Source organism: Pseudopodoces humilis, chromosome 20 (assembly GCF_049639895.1).
Source record: "Pseudopodoces humilis isolate 2021_Gansu_Grassland_sample_001 chromosome 20, ASM4963989v1, whole genome shotgun sequence".
Lineage (NCBI taxonomy): Eukaryota > Metazoa > Chordata > Aves > Passeriformes > Paridae > Pseudopodoces > Pseudopodoces humilis.
Window position 1 is genome coordinate 8,674,425 of NC_142219.1, and position 13,300 is coordinate 8,687,724.

The 13,300-nt window shown below is 45.5% G+C and overlaps 1 protein-coding gene across 3 annotated transcripts in view; it reads left to right on the forward strand.

Moving 5' to 3' along the window:
• Positions 1-1,948: 1,948 nt before the first annotated feature.
• MED13L (mediator complex subunit 13L) overlaps positions 1,949-13,300 on the forward strand; it is a 167,754-nt gene continuing 156,402 nt past the window's right edge. For 2 of the 3 annotated variants that reach the window (XM_014253865.2, XM_005524402.3), the window contains exon 1: positions 1,949-2,107. In XM_014253865.2, coding sequence (XP_014109340.2) covers positions 2,036-2,107 — 72 coding nt within the window. In that variant the 5' untranslated portion in view covers positions 1,949-2,035. Of the gene's footprint in view, positions 2,108-3,063; positions 3,082-13,300 lie in introns of those variants that run through there. The other variant, XM_088064863.1, reaches the window with a different exon arrangement.

The window sequence follows — 13,300 nt, forward strand, 5'->3', positions numbered from 1 at the left end:
AACACAATATTTGCTTTCTACCACCTGTGGAACTCTTCAGTCAGGGAGGAACTCAGGCAGGTAAGCCTAAATCTGCTCTCACTGGCTCAAATCAACGGGTCATTACAAACAGCAAAAACGTTGTTTGTGATGAATTATCTGTTTTAAACCGAGTATCTCCCTCTTGCATGGTGCTGAGTTAGACACCATGGTCCTTATGGGCCCCTTGCAACTCAGAATATTCTGTGGTTCTTCTCCAGATCATGATTGAGAATGAAATTCATTTGTTTATGTAACTCAGGTGTTATCGAGCTCCCTTTATAAAATCTGACGCCCCTCAATGTCTTTGAAGCTATTTCAGGAGAGCGCGGGGCTGTGGAGAACGTGGTGTTAAACCCGGCTATGAAGGGGGCTCGGCGTTCGCTGATGCAGCAGTGGCCATGAACGAGACTTGAGGCCTTTTTAAATTTACTTTGAGCACTCTCAGGTGCTGGGGAAACCCTCCGGTGATCCGCAGAACGGCCGGGACCGTGATTCCCCCGTGCCTGGCACCCCGAGCGACTTCCCTTCGGCGGCCAGACGCGGTGCCCGTGGCACAGAACAGCCCGAGGTGGAAGGGACTCACCAGGGTCATCCAGTGCAGCTCCGGGCCCTGCCAGAGCCACCCCAGCAGTCCCACCCTGGCTGCTCCTGAGAGCCTTGTCCAAGTGCACCTGGAGCTCTGGAAGCCTCGGGGCCGTGCCCATTGCCTGGGGAGTACCCGAAGAAAGACAAAACGTTCCCCAAATGTCTAGGTAGCACGTCTGCTCTTTTTGCTTTTCCCTGATGGTTAATAGAAGAATTCTTTCTGGTTCAGAGACAGCAAATGGTAACTTTCCTTATCCCGTTTTTTATTTATTTGGGAAAAAACCCAAAAAACAAAACAAAACACCTCAAAACCACCTTTGGTAAACCTGTAACATCATAATGTTAAACTGTTTCACCTTTTCCAGTAAGTCACTGGTTTTCTTATGTTCTGTGGTACTTCGTGACTTTCAAGTGGTCCCCGGGGAGTCCGTTCAGTGCCCAACCACCCTCTGCGGGGAGAACCGTGTCCTGATATCCAGCCCACCCTGCCCGGACACAGCTCCAGCCGCTCCCTGGGGCTCTGTCAGTGGCCGCCGGGACCATCGATCCCGTTCCGGGGCTCGGGACAGGGACCCCCCGCGGCCCCGCCGCTCCCGCGCGCCCCCAGCGGCCGTCGGGCGCAGCGCAGCGGCGGCGGGAGGCGCCCCGGAGCCGGGGCTCCGCCCCCGGGCCCTCATCACGTGGTGCGGCGCGGACCAATGGCGCGGCGCGGTGCGGGCCCGGGCGCCATTGCTGTCAGAGCGCAGGAGGCAGAGCGGGCGCGGGGCTGCGGCCGCCGCGGGCACGGCCGGCACAGCGCGGGCGGACAGCGCTCCCTGCCCGGGCCGGGCCGCGCCCGCCCCGCCGTCACCCCGCGGGCAGCGCCGACGAGGCGGCGGCGCCGGCAGCGGGAGGAGGAGGAGAAAAACACCATCCACGCCCAGCCAGCGGCGGCGGCAGCGAGGGGCGGCCGGGCGGGGCGGGGAGGGGACACAGCGCCCCCCGCCCGCCGCCGCCTCCGCACGGGGCCGGGACCGGGACCCCCCCTCGCCCCGCCCGCACCGCGTCCCGCACGGACCCGCCGCCCTCCGCGCGACCCCCGGCCGGGGGGGGCCGCACCTGGGCGCGGGAGGGCGGCCCCGGGCCCCCCCTTCCTCCTCTTCTTCTCCCGGCCTGGAGGAGCGGGGGTCGCGACCCCCCCCCTTGCACCGGAGAAGGGCCTCCCGGCTCGAGGATTATCGGCGCGGGGGCGGGTAGCGAGGAACAGCGCGCCCGCCCCGGCCTCGGCGCGTCCCCTCCCGGCCGCGGGCCCCGCGGGGCCGGGGGGCCGGAGCGCGGCGGACGCCCCGGGCAGTGACGGGCTCGCCCCGGGGGTCGCCCGCCTTGCCCCTCGTCCCCCGGCCGTCCCCCCAGACATGCCCCGCCGTGGCGGCCCGGCTCGCCGAGGATCATGACTGCGGCGGCGAACTGGGTGGCGAACGGGGCCAGCCTGGAGGACTGTCACTCCAACCTCTTCTCGCTGGTGAGTGAGCGGGCGGGTGGGTGCCCGGGGGTGGCTCCGCACCGGCTTTGCCGGCCGGGAGAAGCTGCCGGGGGTTTATAGGCAGGGCCCGGGGCTGCTCCTGCGCTGGCCCCTCCCCCGGCCCGGTCCCCGTGTTTATTTTGCTCCTTAGCGTGGTTTGCTGCGGGTCCGTGTATCGCGCTCGCAGCTGGGGAGCGGGGAGGGGACGGCTCTGTGTCCCCTGCACACGACCATCTTTCCTGGTAAACAGCCTCCTCTCCCCGCCTCCCTTGGCACTCCGTGCCCCGTGCGCTTTGTGCCACCGAACCGGGGGGTTTTCTCTCCTCTCACAATGACAAACGCCATTTCAGCAGCAGCGAACGCTCATGTAGTGTGATCGTCTGTCGGACTTAGCTCTGAGCTCCTGTGACGGCGTGTCAGCTGCTGTTACAGCCTGCTCTCCTCTTTGCACACATCGTGCTCGGGGGCAAGAGGTTAAAAAAAACCCAGAACAACCCCAACCTTTTAATTTGTTCTTCTCTGAAGAACAACAGCGGCGGACAGTAGTGTGCCGGATTGTTTGCATAGATGCCGTCTGCCCATATCAGTGGGAACTTCCGATGTGGATTGCGTGGTTTAATGTTGGAGAAATCAGCGTATCAGTTTTGGCTGGTTATATATTGGCAGTTTAAATTTAAAATACGAAAACAATTTGCGTGTAATGGCAAAGTCATTTGGAAATACCTTGCTTTATTTTACCTGGCACGCACAGGAACATTATCCCTTCTGGCTAGGCAACAGCTGAGTGAGCGAGAGGGCTGCTGGATCGTAGGGAGCCTTCCAGTGCTACAGAATAATGTCGGAGGGGAGGAGGGACTTGTTCAGTGCGTGGTGTGGTGGAGTTAAAACCTTGTGATGCAACTTTGGGGGTAGCATGTGTGAAAGGCTTGTGGTGGGTGCCCCCTCCCCGCTGCAGAGTTCTGCCAGAATTGGAGGTGGGTACATATGTTCTTCTTCTGATAGAACGGAAGAGATTGTTTTTAGCTCCCTTATGAAAATAAGGAGAGGGGGAAAAGAAAGGAAATTATTTAGAAATGCAAATGATCAAGCTCTTTGTTTTATGTTTTTTTAACTTTATAGTAGTATATTTGTTATTTTGTCTCAGGGTTGTTTTTGGGTTTTTTTTAATCTACATATATTTGGTGTATATTTTGCTCGTACCTTCTAAGAATCTGGGACGAGAGCCGTCGTCTTCCGCTGCTGGAAAACTGTTCCAAGAGCTTGTTCTGTGAAAATGATACATTTCTTACTTTGCCTTTTTATTGAACTGTTATGTAAGTTTGTATCGGTGCTTCTGTTTGAAGGCATGTAGTAATATTTATAAATATGTAGCAGTGCTCTGTGTATCGAGATGCTGGAGGGGTGATTTGGGGGATTGTTATGGTGATTTTGACTACGCTGCTCTTAGCCAGGGTGGAAAATAAATCGGGAAGCATGAAGGGAACAATCGTATCTGATTGTGGAAGGGAGGCAGTGGAGGGTTTGCTTCTCGAAGAGTTGTGAAGTCCCCGTTCATTAATGCAGACTGGAGTGTGTGTTTGGAGAGGCGGAACTTCTCCTGCAGTTGCAATCTGCAAATCTGTCACTGGTAAAAATAATTGTTGGCATGCAATTAGCATAAATTATAAAGTGAAGCTATTTCATAGTTATTGTGGTTTGGTTGCTTTTTTTTTTTCTCCCACCTGACTAGGCTAGGGAAATGTTCAATTTTAAATGGGTGTGCAATATCACTGAAATGGTTTAACAAAATTCTTTTGCAAGTGGCTTTAATAACAATAATGAGTTTAATGTGCAACCCTTTAATCTCCATGTAATTTTGTGGGAGGTATCTGTGCCTAAATGTGGTGCTGTGTATGAAACTCTGGTTTTATTACATTCTGGGTCTACAAAAAAAAAAATACTCAAGTAGTAGTATTTTTAAAATGCAGCCTATATGAAAACTATTAGGAAGATTTATTTTATATGGTGTTAGGTTTTTTGGGGATTTATGTAGCAGAGAAAGATATTGAAAACGGAAACACTGACTGGAAATATGTGGCCAGCACCACTGACCCTTTAACCTCAGATTGTCATATACATTTCAAAATTTATGTAGTGTTAAAGCTACAGTAGTCTGGATTAGTAGTTAGAGAAGCTTTTGCTAATCGTTTACTTTTTCAGTGTAACAGAACAAAATCTAGTCGGTATAGTGGTTGGTGGGAATCCATTCGTTCTTTAGGAGCAAGATAGATTACAAATATTTTGAAAATTGATTCTGCTATTAGAAGTTGGGGGTTTTTCAATTGCAGGCTTTGTTTTGTGTGTGAATCACAAAGAAATGTTTGTGACTGGAGAATTACAGTTCTGAAATAATTATAGTCTATCGTGATACTGTTTGTTCATGGTTAAATAATATTCCTTACCACAGACATTTGTTTTGTGGAAGCAGGAATGCTGTCTCCCTGCCCAGGAGAAGCCAGAGCTCTGTGCCAGCTCTGTCTGGTTGCTGTGGTGGATTTGGGTTGGTTTAACAATTCATGATTTCTATTTTTCTGTCAACTGTAGGCACTAGAGAGATTAGGAGCCTTTGCTGCTTTTGAATCTTTTGATGGGAGTTACTAAAAGCTTTTAGTAGCTGATTCTATTTTATCAGTGGTGTCCAGAAGGTGTGGAGGCCCTCAGTGCTTTGGGCTCAGAATGTGTCACCTGAGGGGAGGGCACGGTCTGAAGTGAAGGTTTTAAAATTACCTTTGACTGTGCAGGTGCTGGGGGTGGTGCTGGGCTGGCGGAGCTGGATTCCATGGAATGTGCCTCTGGATTGCAGCGTTTGGCAGCATCATTGTGTGTGTGGTGTTCTCCAGCAGTGCGGGGATCCAGTGCCACTCTGGAAAATGGGTTAATGTTGGTGTGCTCTGGCAGGCAAAACCTCCCAGCCAGCCTGCACAAAGACATCCCCAGCCCTGCTCTAAGCGTGGAGCCTTTCCCAGTAATGTGATGGAAGGGCTGGTTTGTATCTTTGGCATCACAGTACTCCTCAAATAATAACTTGTTTAATCTGCTAGATATAATAGCTTTGCTCATTAAAAATACACTTTCTGTCTGAATTTGCTGCTCCTAGAACAGCAGTAGTAAAAATTATATTTATCCTCACTCTTTTTTTGCTGTAGTCAAAACGTCTGCTGGTGCTTCTGAAAAGAATGTCTGTTTTGATAAACAGTATTTAATAAGCCATTGTATGGGCCAGTTTATTTAAATACTAATTAAGAGCTGTCTAATAACTGTTTAGAGACAAAGTATTCTGAGGTAAGATGCTTTGTATTAAAACTTCAGCCTCGACTGGCAAGCAGTATTCCTGTGAATAATCCTTAATCATAAAAGTAGTCTTAGAGAAATTAATTGGCTTTTCCTGTGAGTAAGGGTTACTCATGTGACAGTGAGGGCTTGCATGAAGATATTTCAACTGTCTGTCTTTGCTGCCATGGTGGATCCAAAGGCATAAGTCAGTCTTGGGAAATTGGGGTGAAGTTGCAGAGCACTGGGATACACTGGAGCTGGGAAGAGTACAGCCAAGGGCATCAGGAATGACCTGCAATTTGGAGAAGTTTTCATGGGGTAGAAAGATTTGGTACTGTAGGAATCTTCATGCTGGAAACAGCACTACTGTGTTCTTGGGAAGTGAGACCAGGCTACAGAAGCTGCTGTAAAAGATGTCTCTTGTTCCTGTGTAAGTATATTCCTCCAGAAACTGGCTGCTAGAAAGGTCCAGGCAATGGGAATTGTGTTTGTTCTTGCTTAAAAGGCAAAGTTACAAACAGTGAAGGTCGTTGCTACTGTTGCTTTTTGCAGTTCACATGCAGGAACAGAAGTTGTCCCCTTTGATCAGTGAGTTCTGTTGATGTTTCCAGAATAAAATAAAAGGAATTAAAGCAACCTGAGGTGGCATTTGGTTTATTCTCCTAAAGGTTCTTCATGGCATCAGAAAGTGAAGGTTGTAGAGGCTGCTGTGAGCTATTCCTTGGTGTTGCATAATTGTCAGTAAAGGACTTCATAGTAAATGTTGATTGCTCAATGCCTTCAGTAGTACTGAATTAACCAGTAGTCCTTGCTTATTGTGTTTTCATAAATGCAGTGCTTCGAGCAGTGGGCTGAGATTTTGGCATGCTGGAGGTTACAGCACTGCACAGTGTCTATCTTGCTTGTTTGGAATTTTATGTAGGTGTGAATTTACATGCATAAATAATTAAGAAATGGAATTAACCTCTCAAGTTGTGTAAAAGTATTTGATTATTTAGTTATCTTTATTCTGCGTTTTATTAGGTAACAAGGCAAAAGTAGAGAGATGACATTAGAAAGCTTGTTCACTTCTTGCTCATAAAAGATTATTTCAGGTTTTAAATCACTTCAGTGGTAGGTTTTTATTATGTCCTGTCAGAGTATTTGACAGATTAATGGGACGTGCTAGGGAGAGGGTTTGAAGGGAAAATACCCAGATTTGCAGAGATTGGGACAGTGACGTTCAGCCAGCATGTCCAGCTCCAGGAGGGGAGTTGAGGGATTTGTTGGATAACCAACCTTTTTTGGAATATTCCCAAAGAAAACAGGGGGTGCAGGAGTGACACTTGCAGCTCAGACTAAGTGTGCCCAAGCTAATCACTAAGAAATATTTGAGTGAGGTTTCCTTGAAATCCTGAGTATTTTGTGAATGTACACATGTCCTGGGGCTGGGAATCCTTCCTCAGAGACTCTGTCCTGGTTCTGGTGGCGCTGCGAGTCCAGTGGTGTGATGGCTGTTGGGAACAGCAACACAACAAAATTCATACTCCAATATTAGGGTGATGTATTAAAAAAAGTCCTAGGTAACTACACCTTAGGAACAAGAATTTTAATTTACTGTAACAGTATCTGGAAATAGATTTTTCTATTTTTCTACATTCTTAATACAGAATTGACATCATAACCCCAGTTCTCAAACACCCTCCCCACCCTGACTCATTTGATCTTGAATTTTTTTGCCTTCTTCTGAGAGCGCTTCCTCATATGAAAGAATAAAGAAAGATCTACAGATAGAACTTTTTAATCCTTTCTTCTATTATTTTCCTTCTGGACAATGCAGTTCTTTTGAAGAAAATCTAAAGAAACTGAAGGTTTTGATCTTCGGTGGAAAAAAAAATAAGTGTGGTGCATATGAGATATATTTGCTGAGTGTGTTAACTTCAGTAACTTTGGTCATTAGATGAAGAAGGAAATGTTACCAATTTTGTTTTATTTTTTTCATCTCTCTAGTTCTCAGAAACATTACATGAAAGGATATGTATGTATGCAGGTGCAGGGCTTTTAAATACCAAACCCCATCAGTGTTAGGGGGCTGTTGCACTTTGTGATGGGGTGAACACCTGGGCTGGTTTGAAGCTTCCTGTTCACTGGGTGAGAATGCACCTGTTGTCTCCACTTTCCTTGATGTTTCTATGGAATTACATCTACCTCCCCACCTGCCCCAGTCTACTTTTGCATCCTTAGGTGTGGCAGCACACTTTTATCAGGGTTTGGATTTTATTCTGATCAGAGCAGGGATGCACCTACAAATTTTTTCTCGCATCCTGTGACTGGAATGGTTGGCACCTTGCTGCGTTCCTTCATCATCTTCCTGCTGTTACACCTGCTTCCTCTCTGCCTTTTATTTTTCCTTGAGTGCTGGCTCCAGTGTGTGCCAGGATCACCTCATTATAAATTTACGTCCTTTGTTTTTTTTCTAGTTGTTCTATCGTAGCTGTTGATGTCCACAGACCTACAAAACCCCTTTTCCTGAGCTTGTGTGGAATCGTCTGGACAGCCAGTAACACTGAATAGGTGGTTGGGCTGTTCCCACTGTTGTTAAGGCTGACAAGTGTAGTTTATACAAAACTTTGGAGTCTGTGTGTGTTCATTTACTGTTCTGTGCGTGAATCGTGCACTTCGTTGTGTAGAGTCTGTCACGGTGCCATTTGCATCTTGTTGGTGCCATAGTAACACAAATAATAAGCAAAAATACCGTTCTGACTGAAAACATGCTTGTTTTAGTATTAACTTGCCAGTTTTAAAAGTGCACAAGTGTTTCCAACAGAAGATCCCAACCCAAATCCAGAAGATTTGCTTATAAGGAGTGTGTGTTTACATGGGGCCATCTTTGTTCCTCAGACCAGGCTGTTCACCGCTTTCATTTTGAGCTCGAAGTATTGCTTTAAAAATAGATCCTCTTTCCTTGAGTTCCCTGACATCAGCATGTAGTTTTAAAGATAAACCAACTAATAAAAATACTCTGCTCTGCAGACCTCAGAGTGTGACTAGAAGCTGGTGTTGGGCTCCCTGTACACATAATAGTGGAGTGAGCGCACAGCTCAGGGATAAGGGAACTGGGATACTGGGAATGACAGCTTGTGCTGTTTCCTGCTGTGGCCCAGCTGGTTACAGAGCTGTGCATTAGTGTGATCCCAACACTGCAAAATGATAATGAGGGCTGAGCAAAACCCACTCTGATACCAGGGAGGAAATTTAGCTTTTCACTTTGGGAGGTTTCTCAGCACTTTCTCATGCAGTAAGGAGCTGTCTTATTCACAAATGTAAAATATTTAAGCAGTCTTTCCTTTGACTTGTGATGTGAATTTTGATTAAATTTGATGAATTCTGACTATCACTTTCTACCTTAATCCGTAAAAATACATTATTTCTCATTGAGTCATGTGTGACTTAATCCATGAGCAGAATTGCAGTAGTGCATGTGGAAATGTGGCTCGAGCTTTTAGTGGTGTCCTTATTTTTGTTTCTTTGAGATGGGGAATTTTATTGTGTGGTGCTGTTTTATAAGGTGCCCTGAGGCAATATTTACATTTCTGTGAGTAACACAGATGAGCTCGAACGTACACAATGACCTTGTACCTATATTAAGGAATGTATTTAATCAGCTTATGAAAATGGAGAAAAATGGCCAGGCTTCTAAAATGACAAAAGTAATAAAATATGACACATGTATTTTCTGTATCACTTCTTATGAGGCACTTTAATCAGCCAGTGTTGCAGCATAGTGTATTCTTGTTTAGGAAAATCATAATTACAGATGAAAAATTTGGGGGTTTCCCCCCCCTATTTCATTTTTGTCCCTCCCCCTTCACTCTTCTTCTATGGCTTGGTGACTCCAGAAAGGTCCATAAATTCATATTTAAGCCTGGAGTGTGGAACTGACCTAGTGAAAATCTTTTCCCCCTTTTGTCTCCCAAGGCAGCTCTGTTCCCCTCATTCCTCTCTCCCCACCACGTTTTGGCAGTGGCGTGGATTGAATAGAGATCAAAGTGGCTTTGTAACCACAATCCATGTCTTAGAGAAGGAAATTTAAAGCTTGTTCAGTAAAACTTTATTTCATTCATCTTTTAGCTTTAAAAGAGCTATGCTGTGGTCAGGGCCTTGTGGTTGCCTGTTCTTATGACTCCATATTTGCCCATAAAATACAATATTTTGTGAGAACAGAGGATTGAAAGCAAAATTTAAAGGAAAACTCTTCCTTACCTATTGACCAGGCATTGGCAAACATCCAGCTTTTGATAACGTTGCATTCATAGCTGACAGCTATGAGATGTAAGTTTCAAAATGTGTTGGTTTTTTACATTATAGACTGCTGACTTTTTACTTACAGGAGTCTCTGGTTTACTAAGAAGTTTTGAAACCTAGTTAAATATATCTGCAGTCTCTTAGTGTTGAACTTTTATGAGTCTCACTTCATGTATGTCTGCAATGTTACTGGATTTGTAGGTGGCTCTGGTGAGACACAAAATTAATTCCAGGAATATTTTATAGTGGCCATATCAAGTATTTTTATAAAAAAGTAATTTCTTTGCTGAGAGAAAAGGTTAATTGGTTAAATTACTTTATTCTGAAAGAGCTGCTTTCAGTTGTAGCCCTGTGTTTCTGGTTATTTAATTTTCCATGTGTATTTTAATAAAATTTTGACTGGACCTCTCTGTGAATTTCCATAATTCCCTTCTGGCAGGAGGTGCTGGGTTCTTGTCTTTGCAAGAATGACAGTGAGAGCTGGCAAAGTGAATCTGCATGACCAGTCATGTAGTGGCTTTATTTACTGCTTTCCATATTGCAGAAGTCATACACCAGGATTCTCCAGGTGGTGGGTTTTGAAGGGCTGAGGGATTTTGGCTGTTCCTGACAAGCTGGGCTTCACTGGATGTCAGTGATGAGGATACAGATGAAGAACCAGGACTGGGGAATGGGATTCCTGTGCTGTTCCTGCCTCCCTGTCCCAGAGCAGGAGCCTGGGATGGATCCCCTTGGGAAGGGAGTGAGGTGTGTGAGGCAGGGGTGGGCATGGGTTAAAAGTGTGCTTTGCTGGGCAGGGCAGGGATGGACACAGCTGCTGTGCTGCTCAGATGTAGAGCACAGAAATGTTCTGAGCCCTCGGTGCAGCTTTTTGTATCATGGAAGAAACGGAACTGCATTCTTTAACTCACCGTGCCAAAGTTTACTCTGCTCAGGGTTGTTACTTCCTCCAGCCCACCCTCCCCCCGGTCTCTTTCTGCCCATATGTCAGATTACTTGGTTTGGGAAACAGCTGATAGTTCATTGTATGACTCTGATGTTTGACATTTCCTTCCTCCCTTCCTCTTTTAGTTAAAAAAACAACTAGAAAAGAAAGTTAAATTTGGGAAGGATAGAGAAGATTCCTTTGTTTCTTTGCAGATTTGCTTTTGTCTTTTTTTTTTTTTCCTTTCACATGTTGGTCTGCTTTTCTGTAGTCCAGCTTTCTCCAAGCGGGGGCTTTTAAATTTGGAAAATAGCCTGTCAGTTCTGATTCTTTCCGAAGGGGACTTGCAAACCTCATCATTCACCCTGTCTGAAAACAAGAGAGGGGTAGATACTCTGGTTGCTAGCAAGTTGCATCTTTATTTGCTTTTTTTTTTTGGTGTGCTATTGAAGTCTGCAGTAGTAGTTTCCATTTTATTATTTGTTCTCAACCATCTACTCAGAAGTCAAAATATAACTGATTCCCTTTTGTGAAGAAGCTAGCTGAAGTGATGGAGAACTCAGAGATGCCTTTCTGTAAAATAGTGTCTGTGACTTGAGCTATGGGCTGGGTCACTACCTAAACCCAGGGTTTGGTAATATGAAAAGAATTTCTTCAATTCCTTCTGTCTTCTGTCTTGGAGATGGCATTTTGCTTCCAGGCATTGTGTACTTCCATACAGTCTGCAGGGGTAAATGTTCAGCTCTGCCATGGGTAAAACTTCATTCCATGTAGAGTTAAGGTTGGAAAAGAACTCCAAGATCAAGTCCACTTCTTCCCCTTTTCCCAGTAGTAACACCCAAACCAAAGCAAACCCAGTCATGCCTTGTTACTTTTGCTGCCGTGGCTTTGCTGGGTAGATGTTTGGACATGGGTGGGTTTTGTGCATCCTCTGAACCCCAGATTCCCGCCTATTCGGTTTTGTTGTGCAGATTGGCTTTCCCATTTCCCTTTCTCACTCCTGGTGATGGGATTCTGGCTCAGCAGCTTCCTATTTTGTGTGGCTGGGTTGGCGCAGGAGCCATCAGGACACGTGTGGAAGTGCCTGTGTGAGTCTCACTCCCATGCTGACCTGGGACCTGCTGTCATCTTTCTGTTTCCTTATTTTTGTGTCTTGAATATTTTGGGCTTAAAAGTATCTTTTCAAGTGATGGCTGAGTCTCAGCCCTTTGGCTTCCAGCCATGCTTATCACATTATCCTTTCCCATCTCTGATGAGCTGGGTTACAGCCTTGACAGTGGAGGGGAGCTGCTGAGCCAGGCACCAGCATGGAACCATGTTCTGAATTTGCTGGATTGGATTTGCTAACCAAAGCCTTCACTGAAGGTGGAAGATGTTGATGTAACTCGAAGGTCTTTTATCAAAAGTTTCCTCTTTAATTCTTTGTTTCTAAATGATTTTTTAAGAGTTTTTGCAGTTAGTCCTGAATGACTGTAGCTGCTCTATAGATGGGCATTGAGTCTGAGGATGGCAGCTCTGAGGGTGACCATTGTGTGCTCTCTGTGTGCTGATGAGATTTCCAAGGTACCTCTTGGTACCTGGCTAAATGAAGGGGTGTGAAATAGTGTTGTGGAATTATAATTTATCCGAAGTGTCCTGTCTCAGTGGTGGCCAGTGTTTGTTTGGCTGGCCAGATTTGCTGAAGTGGGTGTAGTTGCACTTGAAAACCCTTGAAAAATCTTCCAAGCTCTCTGTGTATATGGTGGAGAGGTTTCTTGAACCAGGTAGATGTTTTGTTGAGAAATTCTAAACTAGTACTTAAGCTTTTATCCTGATACAAAAGTTTCAGTCACCTTGTTTTGGTTTGAGTCTGTGTTCTGCTAATTTAATTTGATATCTGGAAGAAAACTAGCAGCTGTTCTCTAGAGAACATCAGTTTCCCTCTAGTAAACCAACCAGACTTAATCCTTGGATGATTTTTTAACTGTATGGAATATATATATTTTGACCATTCCTGTAATTCTCCTGGTTTTGGTGTTGTGAAATGAGCTGCAATTTGTGATTAACATGCAGAGCTACAGATGAATTGTAATAGCCTCAATTTCTGTGTCACCTTCTGTTTCTTTCATAAGAATCTCATATTTGGTTTTGTTTTGCCAACCTGTTTTTGTGGTGGACTGGAAGAAGATACTTTTTCTCTTTCAGTGTGTCAGTGTGTGCTCATTTTCCTTCTGCTGTGTTTGATTGTAGTCATCTACTTTAGTATTTAACCTTGAAATTCTGTGAGGGTTTGGATCCATATCAGTAATTTGTGTGCTTTTACCAGATTGCTCTTTCTTTTATGCTTGCCACTCAAAAAGCCTTTGTTGGTAACTCCTGCATCTGCCAGAGCTGCTGAAATTTGAGCATTAGTATTGGAGTCCTTTTATATTTTCCACTGGGAAGGATGGTACTTGGTTGCCACCTCAAATTCTTTTTGAGATGGGTCTGACTTTTTTTTTTTGAAAGAAGCAATTAATCTTCCTGGCTGCCTCCTCTCCTGCATGGGCAAAGTCACCCTCATGCTGGGGAGTAAGAGGAAAAAATACCTAATTTCTGTCTGTGCTGTTTACTTTTTAGGCATAAGGGCTTATGCTGTTAGTTTGTGCTTTTTAATAATGTGAAATCTAATATTTTAGAAATGCCTTGGTTTT